The sequence below is a fragment of the Diceros bicornis genome, chromosome 24 (genome assembly GCF_020826845.1).
Source record: "Diceros bicornis minor isolate mBicDic1 chromosome 24, mDicBic1.mat.cur, whole genome shotgun sequence".
Taxonomy (NCBI): domain Eukaryota; kingdom Metazoa; phylum Chordata; class Mammalia; order Perissodactyla; family Rhinocerotidae; genus Diceros; species Diceros bicornis.
Window position 1 is genome coordinate 23,334,772 of NC_080763.1, and position 16,474 is coordinate 23,351,245.

The 16,474-nt window shown below is 50.9% G+C and overlaps 1 protein-coding gene across 2 annotated transcripts in view; it reads left to right on the plus strand.

The window, feature by feature from the left end:
- The window catches only part of JDP2 (Jun dimerization protein 2), a 38,128-nt gene extending 26,712 nt beyond the window's left edge, over nt 1-11,416 (plus strand). For both annotated transcript variants that reach the window (XM_058567395.1, XM_058567396.1), the window contains exons 3-4: nt 3,197-3,301; nt 10,324-11,416. In XM_058567395.1, the coding sequence (XP_058423378.1) occupies nt 3,197-3,301; nt 10,324-10,509 (291 nt within the window). In that variant the 3' untranslated portion in view covers nt 10,510-11,416. The remainder of the gene's footprint in view (nt 1-3,196; nt 3,302-10,323) is intronic.
- The last annotated feature ends 5,058 nt before the right edge of the window (nt 11,417-16,474 follow it).

Below are 16,474 nucleotides of genomic sequence, written 5' to 3' on the forward strand. Positions count from 1 at the left end.
AGGTCCGTGCCTGGGATCCGAACCTGCAAACCCCGGGCCGCTGAAGCAGAGTACGTGAACTCAACCACTACCCCGCCACAGGGCTGGCCCCAGGTTCCGGTTTTTGATGTCTGAACTGTGTGTGGTGAAACACTCTCTGCTATCTCTCACCCACTCCTGGCCAAATGCTTTAGAGAATCTGGGCAGTGTCAAGGAGGAGGGGCAGCAGCCTTGACTCTGCAGATGAAAAAAGGGTTGGGGGGAGTCTCCAGTTGGTCCAGTCGGGAGCACAGACCACACAGGCACGGGCTAAAGGAGCCAGAGTTAGCCCGTGGGGATGGAGAAGGCTGAGGGGCACCGCCCGGCTCCTATCTCACTTCTGGCAGGAGCTCAGCAGCTGTTTTCTCTGTCTCCTCTGGGCGGCTCTGAAATTGCAGCGGGACAATTCGGGGGAGATGCAGCAGTGGCAGTGGGGAAGGTGTGGTGATGGAGCTTTGGGGCCATTTCTTGCCTTATTGGGAGATGTCAGCCAAGGCAGGGCATGGCTGCAGGAAAGTCCTGGGGACGGGGCATGGAGGCTGGTGGTGGCTGTGGAACTGGGGTCTTTAGGCTTACGTGCACAGCCTGGATTATTTCAAGGCCTGTGCCCGAATCTAGACTCTGTCTTTGGCCATGTGCTTCTGGGGGAGGCAGGACATGATCCCTAAGCTTTGCTGGCCTCCTGCAGACAGAGAGAAGAGTCCGTTCCTGGCAGAGAAGGCTCCTTATGAGCACCGGGGGAAAAGGTTATGCAGATGCAAACATAGGCAATAGGTCACTTTTATATTGTAATTATAGAGTGCAAGCTGGTGGCATCTTTCTCCAGAATCCTTTGTTCCATTCATTCATTTGACTAACATTTGCTGAGCCCCTACTAAGTGCCATTTTCTATGCCAGGTGCTAGGATGCTCAGGTCCCCCATCCTCCAGATTATCAGGGAAGACAGGTACCTACATAAACAGAGAATTATGGTGGGATTTGATAGAGTTTCTTACAGTGGAGTACTCAAGGTGCTGTAGCAGCACAGAAAAAGCAGTTAATTCTATCTGGGGAGTCAAAAGAGGCTTCCTGGAGGAGGTGACATTTGCTCTTGAAGGTCGCATAAGAGTTTGCCAAGTGGGAAAGGAAGGTCGTCTCAGGAGGGCCTGGCTGGCTTGGAGGAAGGTGAGGCATTTGGAGTAGAGGGTGATGGCTGGAGGGGATGGATGTGGCTGGAGAGGGGGAGTGGAGCAGCCTGGCCTAGTGATCTCTTAAACTCCCAGTGTTGAGCCTTTTTGCATCTGCTGCTAGAGCAGCTTCTGTTTGCCCCCTGACTTTATGTAGGATGAGGCCCCGCACAGGGGTGGGGTGGGGAGCTGGGTCTTAGAGGACAGAGGTTGTGTCTCCTAGGAAACAGCAGCTCTGCCAGAACCCCCGGGTTGCTCCGGGGGAGGGGCTCGAGGCCCTGCGAGCCCGGCAGTGCCCAGGTTGCACACATCACCTTGGCAGTTTGTGGGCAAACCCTCTTGGCCGAGGGGAGATTGCACTGCCAGCCACTTCCTCCAGTTCCTTCCCTCTGCCTGTCGTCACGGTTACCTCGGCCTTGTTGGGGGTGAGGTTGAGGTTGGGGGGAATCAATTTTGTCCAGGTTTCTATGTTCCCAGATGCAGGTCAGCCAGAGGAGCTGTCACTTCTGGTTCTGTTTCAAAGGAGGCCAAGGGGCAGGGAGGTGCTTGGGTGCGGTGGTGTTGACAAGGCGCCTCTCCAGCTAGGCAGGGTGGGAGTGGGTCAGGGAGAAGCTCAGAGGTGGTGGAGAAGGAGAAAAGGCTGCCCTGCCAGCGCCTGTGCCGATGGCCGTGAGTGCTGGTCTCCGGCCAGGCCCTCGGTCCTGAGCTCCTAGAGCATGCTGGGAGTGCACGGAGAGGCTGTTTATTTTCCTGGCCCAAAGCCCTTTCGGCTGAGACCTTGTTCCAGGCCTCAGGCTGCCAGAATCAACCCCACTGGCTCGAGAAGTGAGAGAGTTGGCAAGCCCAGGGCAATCCAGTCACTTCTCTAGTGGCCTCTGACTCTAGGCTGTCCCCAGCCCAGCTGGTCCCGTGTGTCTCCAGATTCTCCTGGTAGGTAAGGGACAGTCAGGGGCACCACATCAAAGGGATCCTGGTGGGCTGGGGCTGTGTGGGCCAGTGGTCAAGAGCAGGCAGGATGAAGTCAGAGAAATCTGAGTTGGAATCCTGACTCCACCATTTCCTAGTTGTATGGGGCACATCGAACTGTTGAGCCTCGGTCTCACCATCTGTAAAATAGGACAGTAATAGGACCTTCCTCATCAGACTTTGATTGTGAGGATTACATGACCTGTGTTTAAAGCATTTAGCAAAGTAGGCAACAAACAGCAGCTCTTGTTACTAGTATTATTAATGAAACAATAATAACTGCAACTTTGATTGAAAGTCAGTGTTGGGGGGTAGTGAGCTTCCTCCTTCACATTTAATGGGCCCTGTTTCATGCACGGTGAATTTCCTAATGTTGCCTGGGAGAGAAGCAAGCCTGGAGATGCAGGGGGCCCCTCTGCCTGTGTCCCATGCAGGGCACTTCAGGGATCCCGTGGGATCCTGGGGGAAGAACATGCAGAGGCAGGGAACAGGATTAAAAACAGGTGAGGAGGCTGAGGAGACTGCTTAGTCGGCAAGGAGTTAGATCCGGGCATTTGGAAAGACCAAGAGGGAGGGTGAAGTTACCTTAAGGAGGTGAAGGGGCGGGGTAGGGGGCAGAATATGAAATCTGCTCACGCCCAAGGTGTTTTCAAAGGAAGTGCCTGGGAACCACTGGCCTGGAAAATAGTGCCTAGAGGGCTTGGCTGGGCAGGAGAACAGACCATCACCGCCCGTTGGGTGTCACCTCTGTGTGAGTAGACTCGCCAGGCTCAGGGCTCCTGAACTCTAGCAGAACCCAGGTAGCCCTGCCCCCAGGGACACTGACTCTTCCCAGGGATGCCCGCCTGCTCTGAGAAGGTCCTTGGGCTGCCTGGGAAACATTTCCATCTCATCAGCTAAAGGCCAGGCTGCTGGCCGACAGTGACAGCTCGTTCACTGCCGAGATGTGGGTTAGGAGGGGGACTGTCCATCTGTCTGTGCGTCGGGAGGGAAGCCATACCTCAGGCCTGCCTCAATGCCTAATCGGCGGCTCTTTGCCCTCACAGCTAGACGAGGAAGAGGAGCGAAGGAAAAGGCGCCGGGAGAAGAATAAGGTCGCAGCGGCCCGATGCCGGAACAAGAAGAAGGAGCGGACGGAGTTTCTGCAGCGGGTGAGCAGGGCCGCTGGCCAGGGCGGGGGGCCTGCCTTGTTCTTTGGAGTGGGCTTTGAGCTGTGGACCAGGAGATGTCATCAAAGCCTGCAGACTCAGTGTGTACCTGCTGGCATCTGCGCCTCTGCTCTTCCCTGCCTCCTATCTAACCCCTCTTCCCCGAACCAAGACAACCAGGGCAGCCTGCAGCAGCTCCAGCCCACTCAGATCCCTGGAAGGCCAGAGACGGTGGGAGGAGCCGAGCTCCCCTCCTCTAATTGAGGTTAGACCCTCGGTGCTGATTGGCCCGGATGGCCTGGGACTGCTACTACCCATTTTGGTGCCCTGGTGGCTGCCAAACTTGTCCAGGGTGGGTGCTGATGCAGAAGGTGATAACGCCATGCCTGCGGGCTTTGGACGCAGCACTGGGCAGAGGAAAGCTCCATCCCTTGGCTGGGGACGGCTCTTCCAGCCCTGCCTCCCTGGCTGGCCTCAGCCCCACTGAAGCTGACCCCAAGCTCTTCGCTGCTGCCCCGGGGACCAGAGGTCCGCTGTGCATGCAAAGGCCAGCAGAGGGTTGCCTTTCCTGAGTCCCATCTCATAGGCCTTCCCTGCTCCTCAAAAAGGTAGACGGCAGTGAAGGAACATGACCAGAAAGCTAACTAGTCCAGGCCAGTGGTCTCCAGCCTCCACACCCCCAGTCCCTTGTTCATTTCTAAATAATAATAGTAACAATAAATAATAATAACATCATGGGTGAGGCTCTGTTCTACAGTATGCAACAATTCACAGTAGTTGCTAACATTCGTAAAGTTGGGCACTGTGTGAAGTGCCGTGTGTACATTATCTCACTGTATTGGCATACTAACTGTATGAGGTGAGTGCCTTCATTATTCTCTGTCTACAGATGGGGAAACTAAGGCATGATGAGGTTAAGGAACTTGCCCAGGACCCTCAGCAGCTAAGTGGTGGAACTGAGATTTGAGCCTGAGGCTGACTTCAAAACATTTGTTCTCAACACTCTGCTATCCTGGCTCTAATTCATTCATTCATTCATTCATTTGTCCATTCTTTTGCTCATTCGTTGATTTGTTGACAAGTATTTGTAAGCACTAACTGTCCAGCACTGTGCCAGGTACACTGGGAGACACACAGGAAGGAACAGATGTGGTCCCTCCTATGGGAGCTGGAGAGACAAGGCCAACCAAGGTTGGCCTTGGTTTTCTCTGGCACCAGGGTCTCTATGGGTCTCTTCTCATGCTGGCAACAAGTGGAGAGCAACTCTGAGGTCATGGATGTGGACAGAGTGGGGCCATGTGTACACCTCCTGGCTATGAGTGTCTGGGGCAGGGGGAGGGTTACTATAGGTGGGGGTTATTATACTCCTGGAGCTGGGAACCCCCTTGGAAGAGACGCTGTACCCACATTGGGCACGAAGTCTTCAAGAAGTTTCTAAGACATGGGTCTCCCATGGGGCTTTAAGATGGATGGAGCTTCACATACCTCCTATCCAGCCCCACATGCCTGCAGAGCTGGGCACGGCACAGCAGGGAACAGAGAAGCCTCACATCAGATCCTCGCCTTCAAGAGCTTGTCAGCCAGTTAGCAGGCAAGATATGCCAAGTGAATGTACACCAATAACACACGAGTGCAGTAAACAGTCAGTGCCAAATGAAGGGCGCTAGCTACTCTTCACATTCTGGTAACACTTGCTGAGCACCTACTGTGTGCCAGGCATTTCATGTGACTCATTTAATCTTGCAACATTCCAGTGAGATAAATATTGATTATCCCCACGTTAGACATTGACCTGTAGCTCAGAGAGGTCAAGTTACTTGCCTAAGCTCACGCTGCTAGCAAGTGGGATTCATTCATTCATTTGCTGATCTGTCCGTCCATCCAATAGCGTTTAGTGAGTGCCCTCTGCACAGTGGACAAGCAAGTGGGCAAGCCCAGTGAGCTGTGAGAACATGCACGGGGCCCTCTCCTAGTCTAGGCTGAGGAAAGACTCTTATTGAGACATAAAAGAGGGGAGGGAGCTAACGAGATGAAGGACAGGGATGGAGGGGTTACCAGGAACAGCAGCAGCAAAGGCCAGAGGCAAGAGGTGTTCACAGATGTGATTAAGGAATTGAAAAGCGTGTCACTGTGGCGTGAGTTTAGGGAACAAGGGGAGAATGGAGAGGCAGGCACGCCCCAGATCCTTAATATGTTGGGGGGTCCTCCGTGCTGGTTGTCTGGGGCAGCCCCAGTGTATGCCTGTTGTCTTGGCCTAGTTACTAACAGCCCCTTCTTTCACTCTCGCACGTGTCCCCATTAGGATGATGAATTGTATGGTCGTGGGGAGCCACGGAAGGGTTTCAGGAGCAGAGTGACACACCTTAGAAAGATCCCTCTGGCTGCAGCGTGGGGCACGGATTGGGGCAGCGGAGAATAGAGCAGGAATGTCAGTTTCGTGGTTGTGGTGCTGTGCTGGCGAGAGAGGAAGGCAGCTGTGAGGACCAGAGTGCATGGCCTCGGATCTAGGAGGCAGGTTCGGGCAGGTCTATCTGGGCCCAAGCGCGGTCTTCCCCCTGCCCCCAGGCTCCCCTCCACTCCTCTGGCCTTAGAAGCAGAGGCTGGGTGTGAGGTTCAGGGCACGAATGCAGATGGCTGTGTTGACAATCTGTGCCTGCAGACCTGGGGTATTCTCTTGCAATTTATTTTTTAATGGGTAAAATATTTACAAGGCTCAGAGGTACAAAGGGATGTGTGTGTGTGTGTGTGTGTGTGTATACACACACGCATATATGTATAATGTAAACAGTCACCCTCCCATCTGACCCCTGGACACCCAGATCAGTCCTGGGAGATTCTTATGGCATCTCAGAGTTTGCCTGCCTGGACCAGCCAAGGAGGTGGGATGCAGGCCTTTGGGTGGATCAGATCCACACCCTGCAGGCCCTAGAGCTACCTCATTGCCTCCTCTGTCTGCATTAGGAGCAGCAGCCCCTGGGCTTCTCTTTCTGTAGCGCAGCCTCTGTAACGCTGCTGTTCCCAACACAGTTTCCCCGGGTACTGGTAGCATTAACACCATCTCACGCTCCCATGGCGCTCTGCGCTCTTTGTGGCCGCTCTCTCCTTAATGGTCACAGTGACTCTGGGAGGAGGCAAGGCAGCCCCATTCTGCTGACTGACGAGGACTCTGAGACTGGGAGGGATTAGTTTGCTCAAGGTCACACCGCGGCCAAGTTACGACTAGAACCCAGGGCTTCTTCTGCTGCCCAGCACTCTATTCAGGTGGCCCAGGCTCAGGGAAATTGGGGGTCTCTTTCACAGCGCATAGCTAGCAAGTGGCAGAGTCAGGATTTTAATTCAGACAGGTCTTTGGGGCTCAGAAGGCTGCACCAGACTTCTTCCCAACTCTTACAGAGAATTGGAAGGTGGGATTCTATTTTAAGTGCATTAGGGTAATTTTTTTTTTTAAATAGTCAGAGAATCTTAATGCTTAAAGTCCCCTGGGCCAATTATTATCTTTTCTGAGAGGAAACTGAGGCCCAGAGAAGGGAAATGACTTGGCCAAGGTCTCACAGCCTGGATGAAAAACCAGGACACCCAGCTGCTCACCCTGTATTTTTTCCACTGCCTTTGCTGACCACAGTGGAGGAGACAGAACCTTCACTTGCACTAATTCTATTCTAAAACAACAAATGGTTTCATTTTCTCTAGGGCAATAAAATCAGAAGACAAAACGATAAACACGAATGCAAGCAGAGTTATTCACTTCATAATTAGCGTGTGAAGATCCTAGCCTAGGTTCCTTAATTAATTAGGAAAACAGGCCAGGTAATTGCTGTTATAAAACCACAAACCACTCCTACAATCATGGTTGAAAAACATTCTTCTGAACTCAACTTATACTTACACAATAAATAAATATGTAGCACCACCCAATAAAACAGAAGGAAATAAAACTAAAATCAGTTAGTTACATTCTGACAGCCAGACAGTCAGAATTCAGGATTTTCCATGATATCCTCTCACATTTTAAAACCAACGGGGGGCCGGCCCCATGGCTTAGCAGTTAAGTGCTCGCGCTCCGCTGCTGGCGGCCCGGGTTCGGATCCTGGGCGCGCACCAATGCACCGCTTCTCCAGCCATGCTGAGGCCGCGTCCCACATACAGCAACTAGAAGGATGTGCAGCTATGACATACAGCTATCTACTGGGGCTTTGGGGGAAAAATAAATAAATAAAATTATAAAAAAATAAAAACAAAAAAATAAAACCAACAGGATGCAGTGCCGTGCCTATGATAAGTGTGGAGCAAGTTGTCACAAGTCTACTTGGTCTTTTTTGTATGATACAGATGTTCACATATAAGGTTGGTTTGACACATGGTCTTTTTAAGGAAATGGATCTGTGTGCAGGACTGTTGAATGCCGCGTGTCGGACACTGCCTCTTGCGTGTCCAGTTTTAACTTCCACTCACTGTACAACCCCACTCCTTCCTGCCCCCCCACCTCTAGAGCACCCCACCCCCAGGTCCTTGGACCCTTCCCCCAGGCTCACAGGCACCTCTCTTCCCCATCTCCCATTCTCCAAATCCAGGCAGTGACCTGCCAAGAGTTCCTTGCAACATCCTCCTCCTCTGCTGCTTCTGCTCCTTCTCTCTCTTCATGTTCTCTTGCTCATAGTTTCAAGTACAAATTCCTTAAGCCTCCCTAACCCTGCAGTTTACAAAGTGCTTTTCCCATGTGAGTTCATCTAATCCCCATGATCATCATCTTTTTACGATGAGATAACTGAGGTTCAGAGAAGTTAAGAAACTTGCTCTAGACTCTGATTCCAAACCCTACCAGCTCTTCCTGGTCTGGTTCTAAACCCACCTTCCCGGCTTTCTACCCCACTATGTCCTAAAGCGACTGTGGTCACAATGGAGAATTTTTATCCTCTAAACACATCTGAAAGTCTACAGTTTCTGTGTCCTTGTTCACTCGGGGCTCCCTTCCCAAAATCCCTCCCGGCCACCCAACCTTCTCTACTCAACCAGAGTCAACCTATTTTTCAAACCCAAGGTCAGACCCAGTCATTTAGTCCTCTCTGAAGGTCTTCGACACCCTGGATGGCTGATGGGCACATGGTCAGCTCTGCCCCGCTGTGTGGATCATTCTTCTTAGAGTGGAAGCTGCACAAGAGCCGCGTTGGGGCTCATGGGCCTCTGGATTCCCCCAGAGCCTTCATTGTACACAGCAGGTCCTCAGCAAATACTCACAGGTGGGTGGATTGAACTGAGGCTCCTAGAGGCAGAGGCTCAGGATTCCAAGTCGTAGCTAAAACCTTTGCTGGGGAAAACCAGATGGTCAGAGGGTTTATGAGAAATTCCCAAGGTCACCAGCTCGTCAGACCCAGTGAGCAGGCAGCTAATAAGATTAGCACCTAATGGCCCCAGACTGACAGGTCACGGACTCGTGGTTTCACGTGGCGTCTCTCCTGGCCCTCTTGAAATTCTGAGAACAGTGGACCAGGCCAGCCTCGCTGTCATGCCTCATCCTGTTGAACCAAAAACCACCATAGCTGGTTTTTAATATTTTCCTCCTGAGCATCTTTTTCCTTTTTTGAGGCTGTTCTCCCTCAGCATCTGGTCACGAGGACTGCACATCTCAGCAGTTCTGAGTCCCCCGGGTGCTCGGCTGCCACCTCAGAGATGAGCACAAGGAACAATTCAGTCAAACCGGCCAGTGTGAGGAAGACAGCAGCCCTGGGATGTGTGTGGGCCCCACCGAGGGCCCTGGAGACCCCAGAGGGAGGCTGTCAGCCCATGCCCCACCAGGGGGAGGGGAAAGCTCATAGGCCTAAGCCAGTGCCATGCAGCCCAGTTGTCACACACACAGCTGTTCTTTGTCTGATACAGATTGCTCACCCTCAGCACCGTTGACATTTTGGACTAGATGGTTCTTATGGTGGGGCCATCCTGTGCACTGCAGGATGGTTAAGAGCATCCCTGACCTCTACCCACTAGATGCCAGGAGCACCCATCCTCCCCAGTTGTGACAACCAAAAATGTCTCCAGACATTGTCAGATGTCTCCTGGGAGGCAAAATTGTTCCTAGTTGAGAACCACTGGTCTAAAACTTTGCTGGCCCTTGAGTAAATTCCAGCTCTCAAACTGGTATAAGTTTTTAGACAGAGTCTAAGAAATAGTTTTCAGACGCTTTTCTGTTTTACTGTTTTGACCCCCGAGCCTTGAGTTGGTATGCCCATCACCTATCCACGCTATGAACATGTAAACACCCCCCAAAATCACATCAACATTCCTTCCTTTCTCTGGAGCCTCTCCAACTGAGCTGGAAGTTCTTTGGAAATTTCACTTGGGGTCTGTTTGAAACCTCATTTTGGATCCAGAAGGACGACTTGATTGCCTCCCAGTGAGCAAAGCTTCTAGATAACAGGGGAAAAGGAAGAGGCTGTTTAAATAATTATAGGCCAATAACCAGGAAGCACGTTTTAGGAGAAATTACATGACCACCCTGGGCTTGTTGATCCCACAGGCCAAAATATCCTCAACATGCTTTTATCATACATCAAAGCACCTTGCCATTGCACTGCCATCCGTGGGCCCCCTCTAACCCCTCCATGGACCCTGCATGCTCCTGCTTTATCCTCCAGGCTCCACTTGGCCTCTGTTCTTCCCCCACCCTTTGCTTCTTGTGCGAAGGCCCTGAGGCAGGAGAGTGTTTGGCGTAATTGAGCAAGAGCAAGGAAGCCACTGTGGCTGAAATGAATTGAGCGAGGGGAGAGAGGTGGTACGTGAGCTGGGCTGGCCCCAGGCTATAACCTGGGTTCATTTCACCCGTGACACAGGCCAGTGTCACAGGTGTGACAGGCACTGCCTGAAGAATGTCAGTTACCACAGGGGCTCAATAGCAGATTCTGTGTTTCCTCCAGTGGGAACCTGGCAGACAGAAAACAGGCAAATGCCAACCTGGTGTGCTTTGTACATACCCAGAGGGAGAGCCGCTCCCCAGTGAAAGCTTAAAGCCCTGTCTCTGTGTTTGCGCCCAGGAATCTGAGCGGCTGGAACTCATGAACGCGGAGCTGAAGACCCAGATCGAGGAGCTGAAGCAGGAGCGGCAGCAGCTTATCCTGATGCTGAACCGGCATCGCCCTACCTGTATCGTCCGCACCGACAGCGTCAAGACCCCCGAGTCAGAAGGCAACCCGCTGCTCGAGCAGCTAGAGAAGAAGTGACCGTGGGCTGGGAGGAGGAAGAGGAGGAGGAAGAGGAGATGGGAAGAGGGAGGAGGAGGAGGAGGGTCCCCGAGTGCCCTTCCTTGGTGCGTGAAAAACTTTACAACGAGGTTCAGCACAGCCAGCGGCGGCCGAGCTTTTGTGAAACTCCGATCAGCCTCACAAGGGGAAGAATGGGCTGACGAAACCCAGAAGGACCAAGCGCTGAGACCAAAGTAGACCCGAGGGTGGGGCTGTCCTGCTGGGGCCAGCTGGAAGGAGGCAGGACAGAGGCACCTGGGCCGGAGAGACGCCCAACCAGACAGCCTCGGGCACTTCTCCAGCCTCTCTGCCAGGGCACCTACCCGAGGGACCCCCCGAGCAGCCAGGAAAAGCCATGAGTTGCAACCAAAATTCGACTGAGGATGGAACTCAGAGTGAAACTGCAATCTGCCTGCCCCGGGCCTGACCCCTGACCCCTGACCCCTGACCCCCATGCGAGGCTGGAGAGGGGCCTGATGCGGGGCCCTGCTGCACCCGCCCACCTCGGTCCAGTGTGGCACCGCCCTGGAGCAGCAGCCGGGGTGCACCCTCGCGGGCCCTGCTGGAGTTTGCTGCGGGCACGAGGCGCGGGCGCCCTTCCAAAGCACATACTCACTGAATGTTTACAGACTGGCTGTCCTGGCAGGGCTTTCAACTGCACATGTTTTTTATACTTTCTTTTTTTTTTTAATATTTTTTACAAAAAAAAGATTTTATACAAGCAATATATATGTGGATTTCTATAATCACTCGATGTGATACAGCATAAATATGCTATGGTTTGTTTGTTACGAACAGGTATCCAGCAGTTATGGCCGTTGTGTGTTAACTCCTCAGTACTGTAGTCTCTGGGTGTGGGGGTGGCCGGGGCGGGGGTGGGGTGCATTTCCATCCTGGTAATCCCTTCATAGTACTCAGTCCTGTATTGCTCAGTAAACGTTACTCTTACTTACCCAGCTGCCTCCTGTGGTGTCTGCCTAGGGAATGGGGTGCAAGGCCTGCTCAGGGGGCCTCCTGGGCTGCAGTGTTGGAGACTGTTTGGAGCATCTGCTGTGGGCCCTTGGTTTTCACAACAGCCCACTCAGGTAAGTATTTATATGCCCATTTTACAGATGAGGAAGTCGAGGCTCAGAGAAGTTAAAGAAATCTGCAGTACTTACTTCGTTTATTCACTCCACAAATATTTCCTGAGCCCCTGCCATGTGTGTGCCGGGTACTCCATGAGGTGCTGGGTAGTCACTAGGGAATAAAACAAACCCAGGACCTGTACTCAGAGAGCTTACAGTCACGAGCCAAATCCTGTGCTTGCTCCATACACGGTTTCGGTTCATCTTCACAACAGCCTTGCCAGGGAGCAGCCGCTGTCCCCAGTTCACAGATGAGTAATTAGAGGCCCAGGGAGATTCGACTTGCAGCCTCCGTTTGTTAAGGTCTTGCTGTGTGACAAGTGTATGTAGTCTCATTCACTTCTTGCAACAGCACGAAATACGCATTATTACCCCCATTTTACAAACAATTTAACTGAGGCTCAGAGAAGATAAGTGACTTATCCAAGGTCACCCAGCTGGCGAAGGGCAGAGCTGGTGTTTGGACTCAGTCTCCAAAGGCCCATGACTTTCCATCTGTCGCTAGTTGACTGTGATTGTCCCATGGTTGAATGTCTCACCTGATGAGAACAGGAAGCCTATGAGGCCACGGTTACAGATTTGGCTGCCAGGAGGGCTGGATAGAGTTCTGGGCTGTGCCATGATCCTGGAGTGAACCAGTGATCAGGGCAGATGTGACCTGATCCAGGAGAGAGGGGTGGATGACTCAGCCATGCCCTCACCTCCACAGCTGAGCACCTGACCCGAAGTGTGACACGCAGTAACTGCTGTTAACTGAACCTGGCACGCGACAGCTCACCAGGCACTTTCCTGCCTGTTATCTCATTTGATGTTACAGCTCTAGGAGGGAGGTGGGATAGGTGTTTTTAGCTCCTACGTATAGTTGTGCAAACTGAGGTTTACAAAGATAAAAGTTCACCCAGCTAGAAAGACGCAGAGCTTGGAGCTGAAGCCTACTTTCTTACCTTCTAATTGTTCTCTCTCCTGCATCCCTGGAGCTTGGTAACCAGCTGTTGATGATGAGGCTTCAAGTCAAGGACGGCAGTGACCTTGGGTTGCTTCCCAGATCATGAATGAAGCCTTCTGGGATGGACGGGAACTGAGAATAGATTAATATACCTTTCATTCCTTCCTTACTCAGCTCAGATCCCCTCCACCAACACATTTGGTGTGGAACCCCCGGAGCCCTGACTTGGAAGCAGGGCCTGGCCAGCCCCTGGCAGCCGTGGCAGCACCCAGTAAACTCTCGGGCTATAATCGTTTGATGTGTTTCAAGCCGTGAGAAAAACGAAGATGTGGACTTACAAGGACCCCTCAAGTGACCTGGTAGATGTTCCTGCAGGATGGCCGCCTGCCCCCGGCTGTGGTGCCTCTGGTCCTGTGCTTGGGTGCCTGGAGCCTGTATCTCCAGAATAGAGCCCTCCTTGGCCTCTGGACATGGCTGTCTCCTGGAATCAGTGACTTGTGCTCTGCTCAGGCCTGCCTTTGGCGTTTCTTCCTCCCCAGGACTATGGAGAGCCAGAACTCACAATCGCAGTCTTCCTCATGAGAGTCAATGTTCGCGTGTTTCCTGTGTGCCTGGCATGTTAGAGGTGTTACTGCGGCCAGTCCACATGACCTTGCCAGGAGGTAGCTGCCATCATTCCCAGGTTACAGACAAGAAAACTGAGGCACAGAGAAGAAGTAACTTGCCCAAGGTCACAGTCCTGTTGTGGCAGAGCTAGGATATTCTTCGAGTGTGACTCCAGGTATACGAAACCGGGCCGGGCCTCCCCCCGGGCGGAGATGCTCTGTGTTTGCAGTGTGACCTCAGCTGCCAGGAGAACTCGTGCAGGGGCCGGGAGAGATGGCACATACTGAGAATTGCCAACTATTAGACACCCATCTCCAAGTGTTCACACAGAAGATGTACTTTAAAGGCAAATAGATTCAGGAGCCAACCTTCTGACTTGCCATGAGCCTCATTTTTCATATCTGTAAAGTGGGAACAGCAATAATCCAAGTCTTTCTTAGGGGGTTGTTGTCAGGGTCAAATGAGGAATGCATGTAAAAGTGTTTTGTGGGGGCCGGCTCCGTGGAGTAGCTGTTAAGTGTGCGTGCTCCGCTGCTGGCGGCCCGGGTTCGGATCCCGGGCGTGCACCGACGCACCGTTGTCAGGCCATGCTTTGGTGGCGTCCCACATAAAGTGGAGGAAGATGGGCATGTTAGCTCAGGGCCAGTCTTCCTCAGCAAAAAGAGGAGGATTGGCATGGATGTCAGCTCAGGGCTGATCTTCCTCACACACACACAAAAAAGTGTTTTGTAAAATAAAAAGCTCCATAAAATGATAATTATCTTGCCCTCTGTTAGTGTGGATAGTTATTGATATTTACCACATAGTACGAGTTATTTAAATATCTTTTATTCTCTAAAGGTGGCTGCACAGTTTGTGTTCTGGCCAGGTATCCGATTCCCATGGGGATGGATGCCTGGGATCCAAGACTTCTGGGTTTGTTCGGCTCCTGAATGGCCACAGACAGCTGTGTTGGGCTCATCGTCCCCTCCCTGAGCCTCCCTGTGCCCTCCTGCCAGGTGGTCATGATAAGACTTCTGCCACCTCTGCCCAGGGTTGCTATGAGAATGGACTGTGCAATCTGAGAAGGAGAAGACCCATTAGCCATTGGATGGGCAGAAACTAGTCTGTGTTGGTCAGGATACAGAGAAAAGGGAACTTAATACGCTGCCAAAGGGAAATTGGTGTGACTACTGTGTAAAGCAATTTGACAATAATCAATGACATTAAAGTGAAACACATCCTTTGACCTAACAATTTCATGCCTAAGTATATACCTTGGAGGAACTCGAGCATAGGGGCACAAGGAAATGTATAAGAATGTTCCCTGAAACTAGTTTTTAATAAAGAGAAATTGGAAACAACCTAAATACATGAACAGAAGAGCAGGTAAACAAATTGTGTTTTCATAAAATCGAATATTCTTCAGCAGTTAAAAAGAATGAACCAGAGCTACAAGTATCGATGTGGATAAATCTCAGAAACATAATGTTGAGCTGGAGGATAAGAAAACAAGGATATATGTGAGCAGAAGGATATATTCAGTGTACCATTTAGGTAATCTTTCTAAACAAGTAAACTGGTATTTTATTGTTAATGGGTACACACAGATCTGGCTAATAGAGGTATAAACGCATGCAGAGGAATGCTATAGATGTTAAATCGGTAACAGGGAACCCTCCTGGGGGTGGGCAGGAAGCGGGTTGGGGATGGCATCTGCAAAGGTAAGGAGGACACTGGGTTTCAACTATACATGTAACTTTTCATTTATTTTTAAAAATCCAAATCAAATGTAGAATAATGTTAGAATTTGTCAGAGGTGGGGTGATGTGCACACAGGCGTGGGTTTTATTCTTCTCTACACTTCTCTGTATGCTTGGTGTATTTCATAATAAAAGACAACAAGCCACAAGACAAATAGAAGGTTTTGTTTTTCCATTCTGTCCTTAGCAAACTCAGGAAATAAAAACAAAACCTGAAATCACAATGGAGTTGCAGCATTTGCTCCTTGAATTTATACAAATTTAATTATCTGCCTAGAGGGAGAGAGACAATTCAAAGGGTGTGATTTGTTTAGCTGGTCCTTGCAGTCAGTAAGCCCGTGCCCTGGGGCGAGAGTGCTCTGGGTGAAGGCACCTTGGGGAGTGTTGATCTGCTCACTTCAGTGGATCCAGCTCCCTACTCTCCACATAAGGGGCAGTTGAAGGCGTGTGCATGTTCAAGGTTAATTTGGACTCTACATTTTCTCATTACAGGCTGACTTCACCCCAACCCCCACGTAAAATGCAGCTCTACTGCACCTTTAAGTGGAGCTGTGGGCTAGAAGCCAAGCAAAGGGGGCGTGGTTTAAAGACAGGAATCCAGTTTTCACAGGTGTGTTCATTTCCTGTTGCTGCCGGAACAAATTACCACAGATTTAAAGGCTTAAAACAACACAAATTTTATTATCTTAGAGTTCTGGAGGTCAGAAGTCCAAAATGGGTCTTACTGGGTTAAAATCAAGGTGACAGCAGGCCTGCATTCCTTTTGCAGGCTCTAGGGGTGAATCTGTTTTCTTTCTTTTTCCAGTTTAGGGAGATTGCCCACAGTCCTTGGCTCATAGCCACTTCCATCTTCAAAGCTATCAATGGCTGGTTGTCTTTTCACTTCATGTTACTCTGACAACAACTCTTCTGCCTCCCTCTTCCATCTTTTAAGGACTCTTGTGATTATATTGGACCCACCTGGATAATTGAGGCTAAGCTTATTTTAAGGTCAACTGATTAGCAACCTTAATGCCATCTGCAACCTTAATTCCCCCTTGCCATGTGACATGACATATTCACAGGTCCCAGACATTAGGACATTAGGACATTAGGAGGCCATTATTCTGGCTACCACAGCAGGAAATTAAGAGTTGGAGGTTCTTAACTGCAGCCTTCCTCACACTCTGGCAAGAGAGGCTGTTTTCCATGTAAGTGCCATGAGGATGGAGGCCCTACGTGGGGCATCCCCAGTGCCTGGCACAGTGCTGGGCACATAGCAGATGGTCAACACACATAGTACACAAACACACAATACACACAGACACACACACAAACTCACAGGTATACTCACAGATATGTGATACAATATAGATGCAAACAGTTGCATACACAACACACAGTCATATACACAGATACACAGACACATACATTTATTCATATAAGGTGTAACTAAGCATAAAGGTAGTGAAATCGATGCCAGTCTTACTCCTTTATATTACATTTCTGTAATTTTGAAATGAGCTTGTTCTCCGTACTGGCAA